Source organism: Pollicipes pollicipes, unplaced genomic scaffold (assembly GCF_011947565.3).
Source record: "Pollicipes pollicipes isolate AB1234 unplaced genomic scaffold, Ppol_2.1 Scaffold_1600;HRSCAF=1878_pilon_pilon_pilon, whole genome shotgun sequence".
NCBI classification, from domain to species: domain Eukaryota; kingdom Metazoa; phylum Arthropoda; class Thecostraca; order Pollicipedomorpha; family Pollicipedidae; genus Pollicipes; species Pollicipes pollicipes.
In genome coordinates this window covers 19,225,688-19,238,758 of record NW_023595962.1, presented here as the reverse complement: position 1 = coordinate 19,238,758, position 13,071 = coordinate 19,225,688, and the positions used below count along the sequence as shown (strand labels likewise).

Here is a 13,071-nt window from a genome sequence, read left to right as displayed (position 1 = left end):
ACAAATTTTTAATAAACCTTGATGGCTTTTGCATTGTAATCTTTTGTGAAGACGGCCGTTTTCAAGAATTCAATATTTGACACTTCCCTTTGCGCGCTTCTGCAACTTTTGCAACTGGTATCAGAAGCAATTTTCGGTGCATGATATGTTTTGTTAGGGTTTATGATAGGTCATGTCAGGTTTGCTGCTACACGGCAGCAGAGAGTAGAACCACGTGGCCAACGAAATGCATGCGTTTTTGTTCGCGAATTGAGTGGAAAAGCTTATTTATGGAAGAACAAGGCCGGATGCAAGGCCGCATTTGATAAACACTGTAACAATTGATTTCATTTATTCATGTCAATAATTTCTTACCCTTGTCCATCCCCTTCCTGGCAGCCAGACATCGCCAGTCTCATAACTTTGTCTATGTCCTTGCTTTGCTCCAGCCTTCACTGAGCTGTTCAGTGAAAGAAAACAAGGAGAATGTTAAGCTCACGCCAGATATAGAAGGAAAGGACGTAGATACTGATGCTGAGCTGACATTTTCCATCGACTGGAGCAACACGAAGGCCTACAAGGATGGAAAAGAGGTGGCGAAGGACGACTACGACTTCACAAAGTGAGCTCATAGCGATACCCGAATATTTTTTCGTCCGAACAAAAATCTTAAAGGAAAAGGATCCAGTGAGTGAGCTTTCTTAGAATGTTCACATACAGACCTTTGCTGGTGTCCTTGAACCAGCTGACATTTCACCAAAATCGCAGCGACGAGCCAGCTTGTGAGAAAAGGCGTAGCACCCCACCTGAGCTCACTCTCTCACATCGTCACCCAGCCCTCTCGGTGAGTCATGTGTCACACAAGTGCTGACAATGCTAACATCACCTGCGCTCGTCGCTCACAGCTGCCCTTTTCACCGCTGATGATGACTCCACTCACCGAGGCCACGGGTGCCCGCCGGTTGACAGTGGCCCCGCTCGCCGAGGCCACGGGTGCCCGCCGGCTGACAGTGGCCCCGCTCGGCCCACGGGTGCCCGCCGGTTGACAGTGGCCCCGCTTGCCGAGGCCACGGGTGCCCGCCGGTTGACAGTGGCCCCGCTTGCCGAGGCCACGGGTGCCCGCCGGTTGACAGTGGCCCCGCTTGCCGAGGCCACGGGTACCCGCCGGCTGACAGTAGCCCCGCTCGCCGAGGCCACGGGTGCCCGCCGGCTGACAGTGGCCCCGCCCGGGCCACGGGTGCCCGCCGGTTGACAGTGGCCCCGCTCGCCGAGGCCACGGGTGCCCGCCGGCCGACAGTGGCCCCGCTCGGGCCACGGGTGCCCGCTGGCGCCGCTCTCGCCCGGCCGCCTCGGCGCCGCCCTGTAACGGTTCCTTGCGGCAGGTGCTTCCACATCGGCACCCAGGCTGCGCCGCCCGGGGGCGCGACGGGAACACTCAGCGTCACGGGCGAGGCACCCGACCGCGAGAAGATGGACTCCATCCAGCTCAGTGTCGTCGTGACCGACGAAAAGACCGTCTCGGGCACGAAAAGTGCCACAGGTGAACACAACGGCGCCGTTTAATCACTCGACTCGACAACTCAGCTCGGGTGGACCGGAATGTTGCTCGGCCGGCGCTGCTCACCTCTTCAGAGAGAGGGGAGCGGAGAGGCCTTGAGCCAGCCTTGAGAGAGCCTTGAGAGAGGCCTTGAGAGAGGCCTTGAGCCGGGGCCCCGCTGGCAGCAATGCGTGTATTGCGTCATGTGGTATGGCGATACACATTTTTTTAGGAATGTCGTGCGAGGGCGTGAAGGTACGTGCACTGCGTCACTCTTCCGCTGGCCCCCTTCTCGGGGCCCGACGTAACAAAGAAGGTACTCATAACCCTTTTTGCCTTCGTTAATCGCCTACCACACATGTTTGCAATCCTGTGCCTGCCATGCGGCCCTCCCCGCCGGGGGCTGTTGCGCCCCAGCCAGCTGGGAGCGAGGGACACCGCCGGCGGCCGTGCTACTGTATGTGTCATCTCTCGTGTCCACCGCAGGCACGGTCACCGTCACCATCCTGGACGAGAATGACAATTACCCGACCTTCATCAATGTCAACAACACCACGGAGATGAACGTGACGGAGAACGTGCCGGACACGTCAGTCATCTTCACCGTTCTGGCGGAAGACTCGGATAAGGACAACACCATCACTTACCGGCTAGAGTGAGTCATGGCGGGGTACCACTCGGACGTTGGTTCGTTGACGGTACCACAACAACGACGTCATCTACCAGTAAAATTAACACGGGGGAGGGGAGGGAAGGTTAAGCCCACAAAACATTATTTACCGTGCAATTTTGCTTCCCAAGAATGTACTACAAATTACGTACTAAAAACACTGTTCGGACGCCACAGGCTCTCAAGATCAGAATACTGGCATATTTGTGCTCAGCCCTCGGCTGTGCCGCGGTGAAATAAGACGTCGTCACGATGAACGCACCAACTCAACAACGGGGTGTTCTGGCCTCCTAAAAACTGCATGCTGAGCCCAAAATGACCGACTTCCCCCAGACACGCGTTCAGCGCGACGTGAATCTCAGCTGGACCAACCACAGAATGATTCCCCTCAGCGCCAATACACTAGCCTCCTTGTGTCGTTGAGCGTTACCAGCCACAGAATGATTCCCTTCAGCGCCAATACACTAGCCTCCTTGTGTCGTTGAGCGTTACCAACCGCAGAATGAATTCCCCCCAGCGCCAATACACTAGCCTCCTTGTGTCGTTGAGCGTTACCAGCCACAGAATAATTCCCCTCAGCGCCAATACACTAGCCTCCTTGTGTCGTTGAGCGCTACCAGCCACAGAATGATTCCCCTCAGCGCCAATACACTAGCCTCCTTGTGTCGTTGAGCGTTACCAGCCACAGAATGATTCCCCTCAGCGCCAATACACTAGCCTCCTTGTGTCGTTGAGCGTTAGAAGTGCTCCCGTAGGGCGCAGTAGCGGTGATGGGCAGCCCCGCAGCCGGACAGGCGCCGGGCCGGGCCCCTGCAGCCGAACGGGCGCCGGGCCCTGCAGTCGGACAGGCGCCGGCCCCTGCAGCCGAACGGGCGCCGGGCCCTGCAGTCGGACAGGCGCCGGCCCCTGCAGCCGAGCAGGTGCCGGGCCCTGCATTCGGACGGGTGTCGGGCCCTGCAGTCGGACAGGCGCCGGGCCCTGCATTCGGACGGGTGTCGGGCCCTGCAGTCGGACAGGCGCCGGCCCCTGCAGCCGAGCAGGCGCCGGGCCCTGCATCCAGACGGGCGCCGGGCCCTGCAGCCGAGCATCGGCAGATCAGCAGGTCACGCCGTCACCGTACCGCCCTCTGTCGCCGCAGTGGTAACCCGGCCTTCACCAGTCTGGTGGCGATAGGCGAGGGGAACGGCCAGCTGTCAGTGATCGACAACATCGACCGGGAGAAGCACTCGCAGATCGAGCTCACCGTTACGGCCACCGACTCTGGCGTGCCTCCCAAAAACAGCTCGATCAAGGTGCGGAAACTAGCCGCAGCCGCCGCAAAATGGGCGCGCGGCCTGGCTACAACGGAAGCTCGCTAATAGTTTGCTACAGATGCGCAGCGTTGATCACCGTGTATGGATTCGAATGCATCTTACTGCAAAGCACAGCTCAGTCGGGAAACTGCTTAACTACGCAGCTCTGTTTGGGTGTGGCCTCGGCTGACCTCTAAAGCCTGGCTGACCCCATTTGACCCGCGTGACCTCAGATAACCATCGCCGTGCTGGACCAGAACGACTGTCCGCCGGTATGGAAGGTCGACCCGAGCACACTGCTGCTCAACGTCTCGGAGCAGGGCACCCCCAACAAGCTTATTACAACGCTTCAAGCCACAGACAATGACCTAGCAGGTTTGCTAATGTCCGTCTCAGGTGCTGCCTGTTCTCCACGCGGCGCTGTTCTATGGTAATGCTGTTCAGCATTATGCATAGTTCAGCATTATGTGATGCATATGCATCACATCCGTCTATAGTAATGCTGTTCTATAGTAATGCTGTTCAGCAAAATGTCGCCGTGCATGCAGCCTGCAGATCCAGACGGAGTCAACTTATGGCAACTTACGGAGTCAACGGAGTCAACGGAGTCAACGGAGTCAACTTACGGAGTCAACTTATGACACTTTCAGTTCGGTCCTCCGATTCTAGGCACCATAAGCGACTATTTTCTAAGACAGAATCCCGTCTCGCGCAAGCCCTCAATATGAAAGCAAACCTAGGCATCAAGCGTACTTTGCGCAATTTCCAAAACCGGCTGCAATGCCGCACTGCAAAGAAATTCTGAAGATAGTCGCGCACGGCTATTTGTTTCGTCAACATACTGCGCTGCATTTGGTAGATGTTGGCTCAGTTACTTCGGGTTAAAACTACATCGGTTGCTGCAATCCGCTCCCATCAGTTCGTTCCGATCCATGTACAGAACCACGTTTAGCCCTAATCCTTGTTCTCGTAGCCTTCCAGGTCAAGTCCGGGCAAATCTAGGGGATGGACTCAAATCTCCTGGATATAGCCAATCTGCGAAGTGTTCTAATGGGCAGCAGATCTTCTCCTATCGGCCCGGCGACCTCTGGCCCCTACCGATCGCTGGCTGTAACGGCATGTGTCCACACCGCAGGCACGCCCTTCAGCAACGTCACCTACAGCGTCAGCAAGGAGAGCTCCGACAACATCACCGTCGACGCCATCAGCGGCGAGGTCCGCGTCAACGGTGTGCTGGACCGTGAGGCGCTGCCAGAGTCCGACTACGTGCTGACGGTGCGCGTGCAGGCTGGTGACAACTGCGACACGGCCGGCCGCTGCCGCCACACCATCGACGGCTACCTGCGCGTGCGCGTGCTCGACATCAACGACCAGCCGCCGGTGTTCCCGGCGCCGTCCGGCGACCTGGCCAAGGTGCCGGAGACCACGCGGGAGCACGTGTTCCTGGCGACGGTGACGGCGACCGACGCCGACGCTCGTGACACGCCGGCCGCCAAGCTGCAGTACGGCCTGGCCGAGACGGTGGCCGTGCGCAGCGGCTGCCAGCGCACTGACCTCTTCACAGCCGGCACGGAGGGCGACGCCGCCCAGCTGCTGTCCAGCCACGCGCTGCAGGGCTGCTGGGGCACCTATAACGTCACCCTGTGGGCCGCCGACAGCGAGGCTCCCTTCCACAACGTCACCGCCGTGTACCAGGTGACCGACGGCGGTGAAGACCGGTGGCCGGCGGTCCGCAGCCGCCCCCAGCCGCCGTACGCATGTTGCTCTGCTCAGCCATGTGTCGCATGTTTCGCGCGTCTAATGTAGGCCCAGGACTCTCCGAAGTCGCGAGTGGAAGCATTCGGTTAGCAAGCTTTGCTTGGTAATACACCACCCGGCGAGCAGCAGCGGTACTATACATACGTCAATACTTGCGTTGCCAAGCGAAGCTTGTCAACGCATTGTACGTCAATGCGTACAATGCGTTGACAAGCGAGGGCCCAGCGGCCGGCGCCGTCCTGACGTCACGCTTCCTGCCTGCAGGTGCAAGTGGATGACGTGAACGACCCACCCGAGTTTGTCTCGCCTGCGGACGGCTTCAGCTTGGGTATCTGGGAGAACAGTTACAACGGCTCGCAGCACCTGATGCCCATCGTGCTGACGAACGGCACCGAACTGGTTGTGGTGGCCAAAGACCCAGACATTCCGAAAACGCAAAACTCCAAGCTACAGTACAGCTTGCTGCAGAGCTCCACCCCAGAGGGCGCTACCAACATATTCGACGTGAGCGTCAAGACGGGTGCCGATCGGTGGGCCGCCTGCTCTCGGCAACCACTGGCGTAGTAAAGTTTGCAACAGCTTGCAATGCAGGATAAGGGCATCCATAACTCGCAAAAAGCTTAAAAGACTACAAAAATCTCAAGCGGTTTTCGACCGTCTATTTTCCGTAGGTAGAGAAGCGCTCGAACACTGTGAAGGTGTGATGAACAAAACTGCGGCTCAACGCCGGTTAGTGTCAACGTTCACGAAAGCGGAGAGCTGTGATCAGCCAGTCAATATGTCATGTCTGGTCATGTCACGTCATGTCAATCTCGCGCCAATGGTCCCCATGTCCCCAAGCGCTCCCTTGAGCTCAAGCCTCGTCACGCCCTGGCGCCCATCATCCTCGCCGCCGGCTCCTCATGTCCCCAAGCGCTCCCTTGAGCTCAAGCCTCGCCACGCCCTGGGCGCCCATCATCCTCGCCGCCGGTTCCTCATGCCCCCAAGCGCTCCCTTGAGCTCGAGCCTCGCCACGCCCTGGGCGCCATCATCCTCGCCGCCGGCGCCGGCGAGCCGGCCGCGCAGGGGCTAACGCCTGTCTGATCGCCCCCCCCCCCCCCCCGTTCTGCCCCCCTCACTCCGCAGGTGATTCCAAGCAGCGGTGTGGTCTGCCTGAAGAGCAAGGTTGACCGAGAGAGCCCGGCAGGCTACGAGTACACGCTTGTGGTGGAGGCGCGCGACCGCGGGGAAGACGGCGGCCTGGCCGCCACCACCCACCTCCACGTCACCGTCAAGGACGTCGACGAGTTTGCGCCGCGCTTCCCGGACGACAACGTCAACTACGACGCACGCTTCAAGGAAAATCAGGCGGCTGGTAGCGTAACACTTGACGTTACGACGAAGGCCACCGACGCCGACGACACGGACATCATGTTCTTTTTCCTGGTGGGGGGCGCCAAGGACACGTTCGAACTGGTGAATCATGATGCGCCAGTGCCGCAGCTCCGCACGACTAGGCAGCTGGACCGCGAGAAACAGCCCAGCTACCTTCTCATCCTCGCAACCAGCCGCAATAACACCTACCCGGGCGACGTGGCTGAATTCGACGCCAGCGACAAGAGTACCCTCCTGCTGAACGTGACCGTGCAGGATATGAACGACAACACGCCGACCTTCAGCGGCAGCACCATGGGCGGCATCGCCGCCGGCGACGAGAAGAAGGTGGTGATTGTGGCGCTAAGCGCGATCGACCCAGACCTCAACGACACGACCAGCTACCGCATCGAGGGTGCTATCACAGCCAGCGACCCCAGCATCGAGCCGGTGGCCAACACCACGCAGCCGTTTGTGCTCGAGCCAGACACCGGCAAGCTGCTGCTCAACTTCGACGTGGACAGCAAGATGAACGGCTACTTCGAATTCACGGCGTCGGCCACAGACCTGAAGGATCACAGCAGCGAAACCGTCGTGCGCGTGTTTATCATCACTGAGGAGAACCGCGTCAAGTTCATCTTTGCCAATGCGGCGGCCTTCGTGACGGTGAGCTACTGACGGCGTTGAGTCTAGATGCTCGGTGATGTCGCAGAAATTTAGTGAACATTCGCAGGGCTTTCGAGAAAATTGCATTGCCTCTCCTCCCCCCTCCCCACCCCCAGGGGAAGTTTGTTCACATCTCTGGCTTGTGCACAGAGAATAGTGGTATCACGGGATGCGAAATGGTCTTCGTTTGCTTAACTTGGCGGCACTTCATTCTCCTCTCCAGCTGCCAATGGGCTGGTAAGTTCATATGCGCGGTCAAAGTCAGAGCGGGCACCGGACGCCGCCGGTCCGGGCAGCGTCTCCAGCGCTCGAGAGTCAGCGCTGCCGGTGCCGCACCCTCAGCAGCTGCGCGCCGCCCCCTCCCCTCCTCCTCCCCCCCCCCCCCGGCACGGTCGCGTCCCGTCTGACGCATCCCTCCGTCTCTCGGCTGTCCCGTCCGACGTGTCCCTCCATCTCTCGGTTGTCCCGTCTGACGCATCCCTCCGTCTCTCGGCTGTCCCGTCCGACGTGTCCCTCCATCTCTCGGTTGTCCCGTCTGACGCATCCCTCCGTCTCTCGGCTGTCCCGTCCGACGTGTCCCTCCGTCTCTCGGCTGTCCCGTCTGACGCGTCCCTCCGTCTCTCGGCTGTCCCGTCTGACGCGTCCCTCCGTCTCTCGGCTGTCCCGTCTGACGCGTCCCTCCGTCTCTCGGCTGTCCCGTCTGACGCGTCCCTCCGTCTCTCGGCTGTCCCGTCTGACGCGTCCCTCCGTCTCTCGGCTGTCCCGTCTGACGCGTCCCTCCGTCTCTCGGCTGTCCCGTCTGACGCGTCCCTCCGTCTCTCGGCTGTCCCGTCTGACGCGTCCCTCCGTCTCTCGGCTGTCCGCAGTCGCAGCAGGAGAAGGTGCGACAGATCCTGTCGAAGGTGTTCGGCTACACGGCCAACATCGAGACGGTGCTGACCACGTCGGACAGCACCTCAACTGACGTGACGACGCACTTCATCGACGAGCAGCGCAAGCTCCCCGTTGACCGCGACACCATCATCAACATGCAGTATCAGGGAGACGTCAGTAGGACGCTGATTGAGGACTTCTCGGCCATTGACCTCAACCTCACCCATATTGGAGACACCAAGGTGGCGCCGCTGCCGGAGCAGGACACGCTGTTCCAGATGCTGCTGATCGTCGTGGCCTCGGTCCTCGGCGGGCTACTGGCGCTGACGCTCATCACCGCCTGCATTAAAACAACCAAGTGAGACCCGGAGGCGGGCAGCGGACGAGCGAGGGCCGCTCGCAGCGAGCCGATGGCGGCGTGAGCGATCCGTTGCCATGTTAGTTGGCCCCTCACATTAGAAAAAAACCTGGCAAGGTGTGTTGTATGCAGTGCCTACGGCCACCGTCTGCACGAGCCGTTTTAGCTTGGTAGTGTTTTGGGCCTATTTGCTGGTTTATTCACTGATCACTAATATAGCTTTATGTGTATATATATATATATATATATATATATATATATGCTGATGTCATTTTTCTATCATATTTCACACCTAATTGCTATACGAGGTAAAATAGACCTATCTGAGGTAACTATGCTATGGATTTCCGGAAGTAACTGCGCTATGGTTTTCCGGAGGTAACTGTGCCATGGTTTCTCTTAACCGAGGTTTCCAGCAGAGATTTTGATGCATTTTGGAGTCGGGTGCTCCAAAAGCAGTCGCAACAGGGCATTACAGCTGGCGTCCACCACTGCGGACGAAACGTCGCCATATTCTTCAATGATTTATTATAGTTGTATTGTGACCAGTACTGCCCGGTGTATTGAACTTCGGTGAATTACTGACGATACCAAAGACAACCCAAAAGGGCTAAAGCTAGGAGCTTAAGGCCTCTCTTACTTACTCATACTTGTGTCTATAGATTAAAAGGTGCAAGCTTGACTTTTGTTGACATGGATTGGTGACACCTCCAGCGGCCTTTGCCGGGAGACTCCCCCTACCGCCTGTGCTTTCCATGAGATTACCCCCCGAAAGGTCCAGCTGGCGTCGATGGCCAGACTGTGCCAGTGTCCGACGTCTGTGTGTCGCGTGACGTGACGCCTGCGCGTGACGCCCGGCAGGCTCAGGCGACAGGTGAAGGCGCTCTCCATAAACGCCTTCGGCTCCAAAGAGTCAGGCATGCAGAACGCCGGCCTCGCCGTACCCGGCTCCAACATGTTCGCCAACCAGGGCGCCAACCCCATCTTCACGCTGGACGAGAGGCAGAACCCGGACGCCGAGAGGTCAGCACACTCCTGCCCGAACGCTCGCCGCTACCTCGCCGTCAAAAGCGTGTATCCGTAGCCGCTACCTCGTCGTCAAAAGCATGTATCAGTAACCGGCTTACGTTTTCCAAAGGGAAGGGGGGCGTTCGGGAGGGGGGGCGCTCCTTGCCGCACTGCACCACGGAGATCGCCTGCTGGCAGGTTCGCGATCCGAAGGCTGAGCGCTTGTAGATCAAAGCTGCTGCTGCATGGCTGCTGCTGTAGGCTTTACACGCATTGCAAAGGTCGTAGGGAGATGGCACTTTTCAACGAGCGCTTGAACTGGTATTGGCTCAGCTGACCGAACCGTCTTGCAGCGCTCAACACGCCTGCTTGTCAGCTCACCAGCGCTGAAATGTCTAAAACTAGCGTTAAACTGCTAGAAACGAAAGCCAACCAACCGAAACTAACCCTCGACAATGCCAACTCACCCTTAAACAGTTCAAACTAAAGCTAAACAATTCAGACCTAACGTTGAGTTATCCGAGACTAGCCCTAAGCTATCCAAGCACCAGCCTGAACGAGGGTCTTGCGAAGAGTCTTATTGTGGCGCTGGCACGTCACCGGACAGTGCATCGTCAGCAGGCGCCCCGCCTCCCTGACCTAACCTCGCCTCCGGGACCAGCCCTCTCCAGGCTGACCTCTGATGACCCCTGACCTCTGACCTCTGATGCCCCTCCCTGCAGCGTCTCCAGCGGCGATTCGGTGCTGATCGGCGTCGAGGATGCTGCTGAGTTTGGCGGTCCGGCCGCCAAACGACCGGCGCCATCCGCGCCTGTGGCGCCGCCGGCGTCGGCCGCCTCTGACGCTGGGTTTGGCGATCAGGCCGCCAAACGGCTGGCGCCATCCGCGCCCGTGACGCCGCCGGCGTCGGCCGTCTTTGACGTCGACAGCCCCTACCACATGCCACAGTTCGAGGCCGACGAAGAGTTCGGCGACGCCGGCGTTGGCGCCTCGCCGTTCGGCGGCGACGTCGGCGTTGGCGCCTCGCCGTTCGGCAGCGACGGTGGAGCCACGTGCAACCCCCTCTTCGGGGCCGAGCTGCCGCAGGATGAAGGCAGCGTGCAGGAGCAGGCCCTGTACTGAGCTCGGCGGGCGACTGCCGCGGCCAGCAGGGCGGCCCTGCACAGGAGCGGGCGGCAGCCGTCGAGCTGAAGACCACGGGCGACGCCAGCGGCCAGGGCTACCGCGGAGAGCGACGTCAGCCAGTGGGTGACGGCCTGGCTGTGCCGCTGCCCCCTCCCGCCGAGAGCGACGTCAGCCAGTGGGTGACGGCCGGGCTGTGCCGTTGCCCCTTCCCCGCGGAGAGGGACGTCAACCAGTGGGTGACGGCCAGGCTGTGCCGCTAACCCCCCCCCCCTTGCCCCCGTCCACCGGGGAGCGCTGAGTGCTGACGCCGGGTGACGATGACTGACAGCCGACGCCTGGTCGCTATAGGGCTCACGAAAGTAGCTGTCGCTGCCGTCGATTACAATGTGACTACTCATGACTTGGTAATATTCTGTTCGCTTCACATCTGTCCGGCTGCTGACAGCCATTTCCAGCGTGATTGATTGGCGTCGGGACATAATCGCTTTCCTCGATATCTTTATAACATGATGTAATATTTTTAGACGTTTCACAAAATGTTCAGAGCTTTCATTATGGGGACGTTTTTGAAACTGTAGGCTTGCCTGTGGTCGTGCTTTGACTTTGAAGAATGATTTGCACTGCGGTTCTCAACGCCACGCAGGGCGCCGACACGCGGGGTTAATGCGCTGATCCTTGCCACGGGACAGCGAATGTGATGACGTTGTCTGTCACGTGACTTACTAACGATGGCACCGCTTGGCTACTGCAGGTATAGACTCTGTTGACATGACTGAAATGTTCTGTGTCAAGGTGTCATGGTCTCATCGGACGAGCTTGTATGCAATACACGATCAACGTAGGCGAATAGGCGCTGTATTTTTATCCAGAACATTCGACCACTAGATTATCAAACGGCGCTTCAGTGTGAAGTACTGCAAACCCACGGAATTGGCACATTCTGAGAAAGGTTGCTTGCATTACATCCCACTGCATCAAGCGAACGGGAAGTTTTACGTTGATGTGCGTACGCAGAAATCGGTAGTGCCATCCGAGGATGGTGCTGGACAAACTGGCTTCGCACGGACCCACTAACGTGTTTTTCCTACGCTAAATGAGACCTTTCCCCATCGTAACCCTGGTACTTCCCGTTAATGCCCCGCTTCGCTGAGAATGCTTGGCAGACGGCCACATGGCCCGGCTCTTGCCGCGAGAGCACCCGGCGCACCTCCGAAGGAAACAGACCCTCACAGCCGAACATGTGTTCGCGCTCCTCACACAAGTTTGCACCCGCGGTCAGATTCCGGTACCTGCGTGTTGAAGGAAGATGTGGCGAAGGCTGCGGTGGACGTCAGCGGCCACTTCGCCAGCGCGGTGACCTAAAAAGGACACTGATGATGATGATGATGAGATGGCGCTGATTCTGGCCGGTGAACTGGACCGTGATCAGAGCACATTAGCTATCAAAAGATCGCAAAAGCGGAGAGGTCAAAGTGGTCGAGGGTCACAGTCGCCGGTGAAGCCAGTGATAGTTGTGTTGGTGAAATGACTTTGGAACTTTTTTAGAACTCTCTTGGAACTCAAAAACAGAAACATTTTCAAAACGAGACCCATGCTTTTTGTTTCGTTGCTTGAAAGCAGGGAAAAGCTCATACAAAAATCCAGCACTTACTTGCTAACAGGTCAAGGTCACTGTAAAAATTATTTCATAAAGTCACGTATAAAATCTAAATAAGTAAATTTCCGATATAGATAAAATTTTCTAGGATGGTATGATGCTTGCACAATGTAAGGCATGACTAGTACTAAAATGGAGTTAAGATGACCCCTTACAATAATTATATAGTGATGCTTCTTAAGTAAGTTGTATTTTTGATGAATTTCCGGTCACAGACCCCGCTAACAGAGTAAAAATTTCAAACATAAGGTGAACACCGGATTTTAACTAGCGTTGAGAGCGGTTTCTTTCCAGCATTCACATGAGAAGATGGGACACATTTCCCAAAACTTTACCCGGACAAAATTACAATAAATCATGAGCGATAAAACACATAAACCTTACACCGATAAGGACTACGTTATTCTCCACGATTTACGTATTTCTATTTACTCATGGTTTCAGTTTGCGCATGTTTTAAAAATAAATAAAGCAACGATAGAGCACGTTACGAAGCTAATTTGCTTTATCGTCCGTGATTTACTGTAATTTTGATCAGACAAAGTGTGAGAAATGTGTGCCATCTTATCACGTGAATGCTGAGGGGAAACTGCTTTCAACGCTGGCTAGAATCTGGTGTCCACCTTATGTTCGGATTTTTGACTTGTCAGCAAGGTGTGACTGAAAATTCATCAACATACAACCTGCTTAAAGAGCATCACATGTATAATTGTTGTAAGGAGGCCATCTTAATACATGTCTAGAATCACGGCAATTGCAATGACGTAGGATTTTCAACATCATTAGCTTGACAGT

At 57.1% G+C, this 13,071-nt stretch overlaps 1 protein-coding gene across 1 annotated transcript in view; it reads left to right on the top strand.

Annotated features, from left to right (window-relative positions):
- Positions 1–11,468, top strand: part of LOC119091850 (cadherin-23) — a 36,629-nt gene extending 25,161 nt beyond the window's left edge. The window contains exons 16-26 of the mRNA XM_037214749.1: positions 429–601; positions 1,362–1,519; positions 2,003–2,171; positions 3,325–3,478; positions 3,712–3,853; positions 4,614–5,173; positions 5,501–5,740; positions 6,362–7,255; positions 8,122–8,486; positions 9,348–9,509; positions 10,217–11,468. Of these exons, the coding sequence (XP_037070644.1) occupies positions 429–601; positions 1,362–1,519; positions 2,003–2,171; positions 3,325–3,478; positions 3,712–3,853; positions 4,614–5,173; positions 5,501–5,740; positions 6,362–7,255; positions 8,122–8,486; positions 9,348–9,509; positions 10,217–10,616 (3,417 nt within the window). The 3' untranslated portion in view covers positions 10,617–11,468. The remainder of the gene's footprint in view (positions 1–428; positions 602–1,361; positions 1,520–2,002; positions 2,172–3,324; positions 3,479–3,711; positions 3,854–4,613; positions 5,174–5,500; positions 5,741–6,361; positions 7,256–8,121; positions 8,487–9,347; positions 9,510–10,216) is intronic.
- The last annotated feature ends 1,603 nt before the right edge of the window (positions 11,469–13,071 follow it).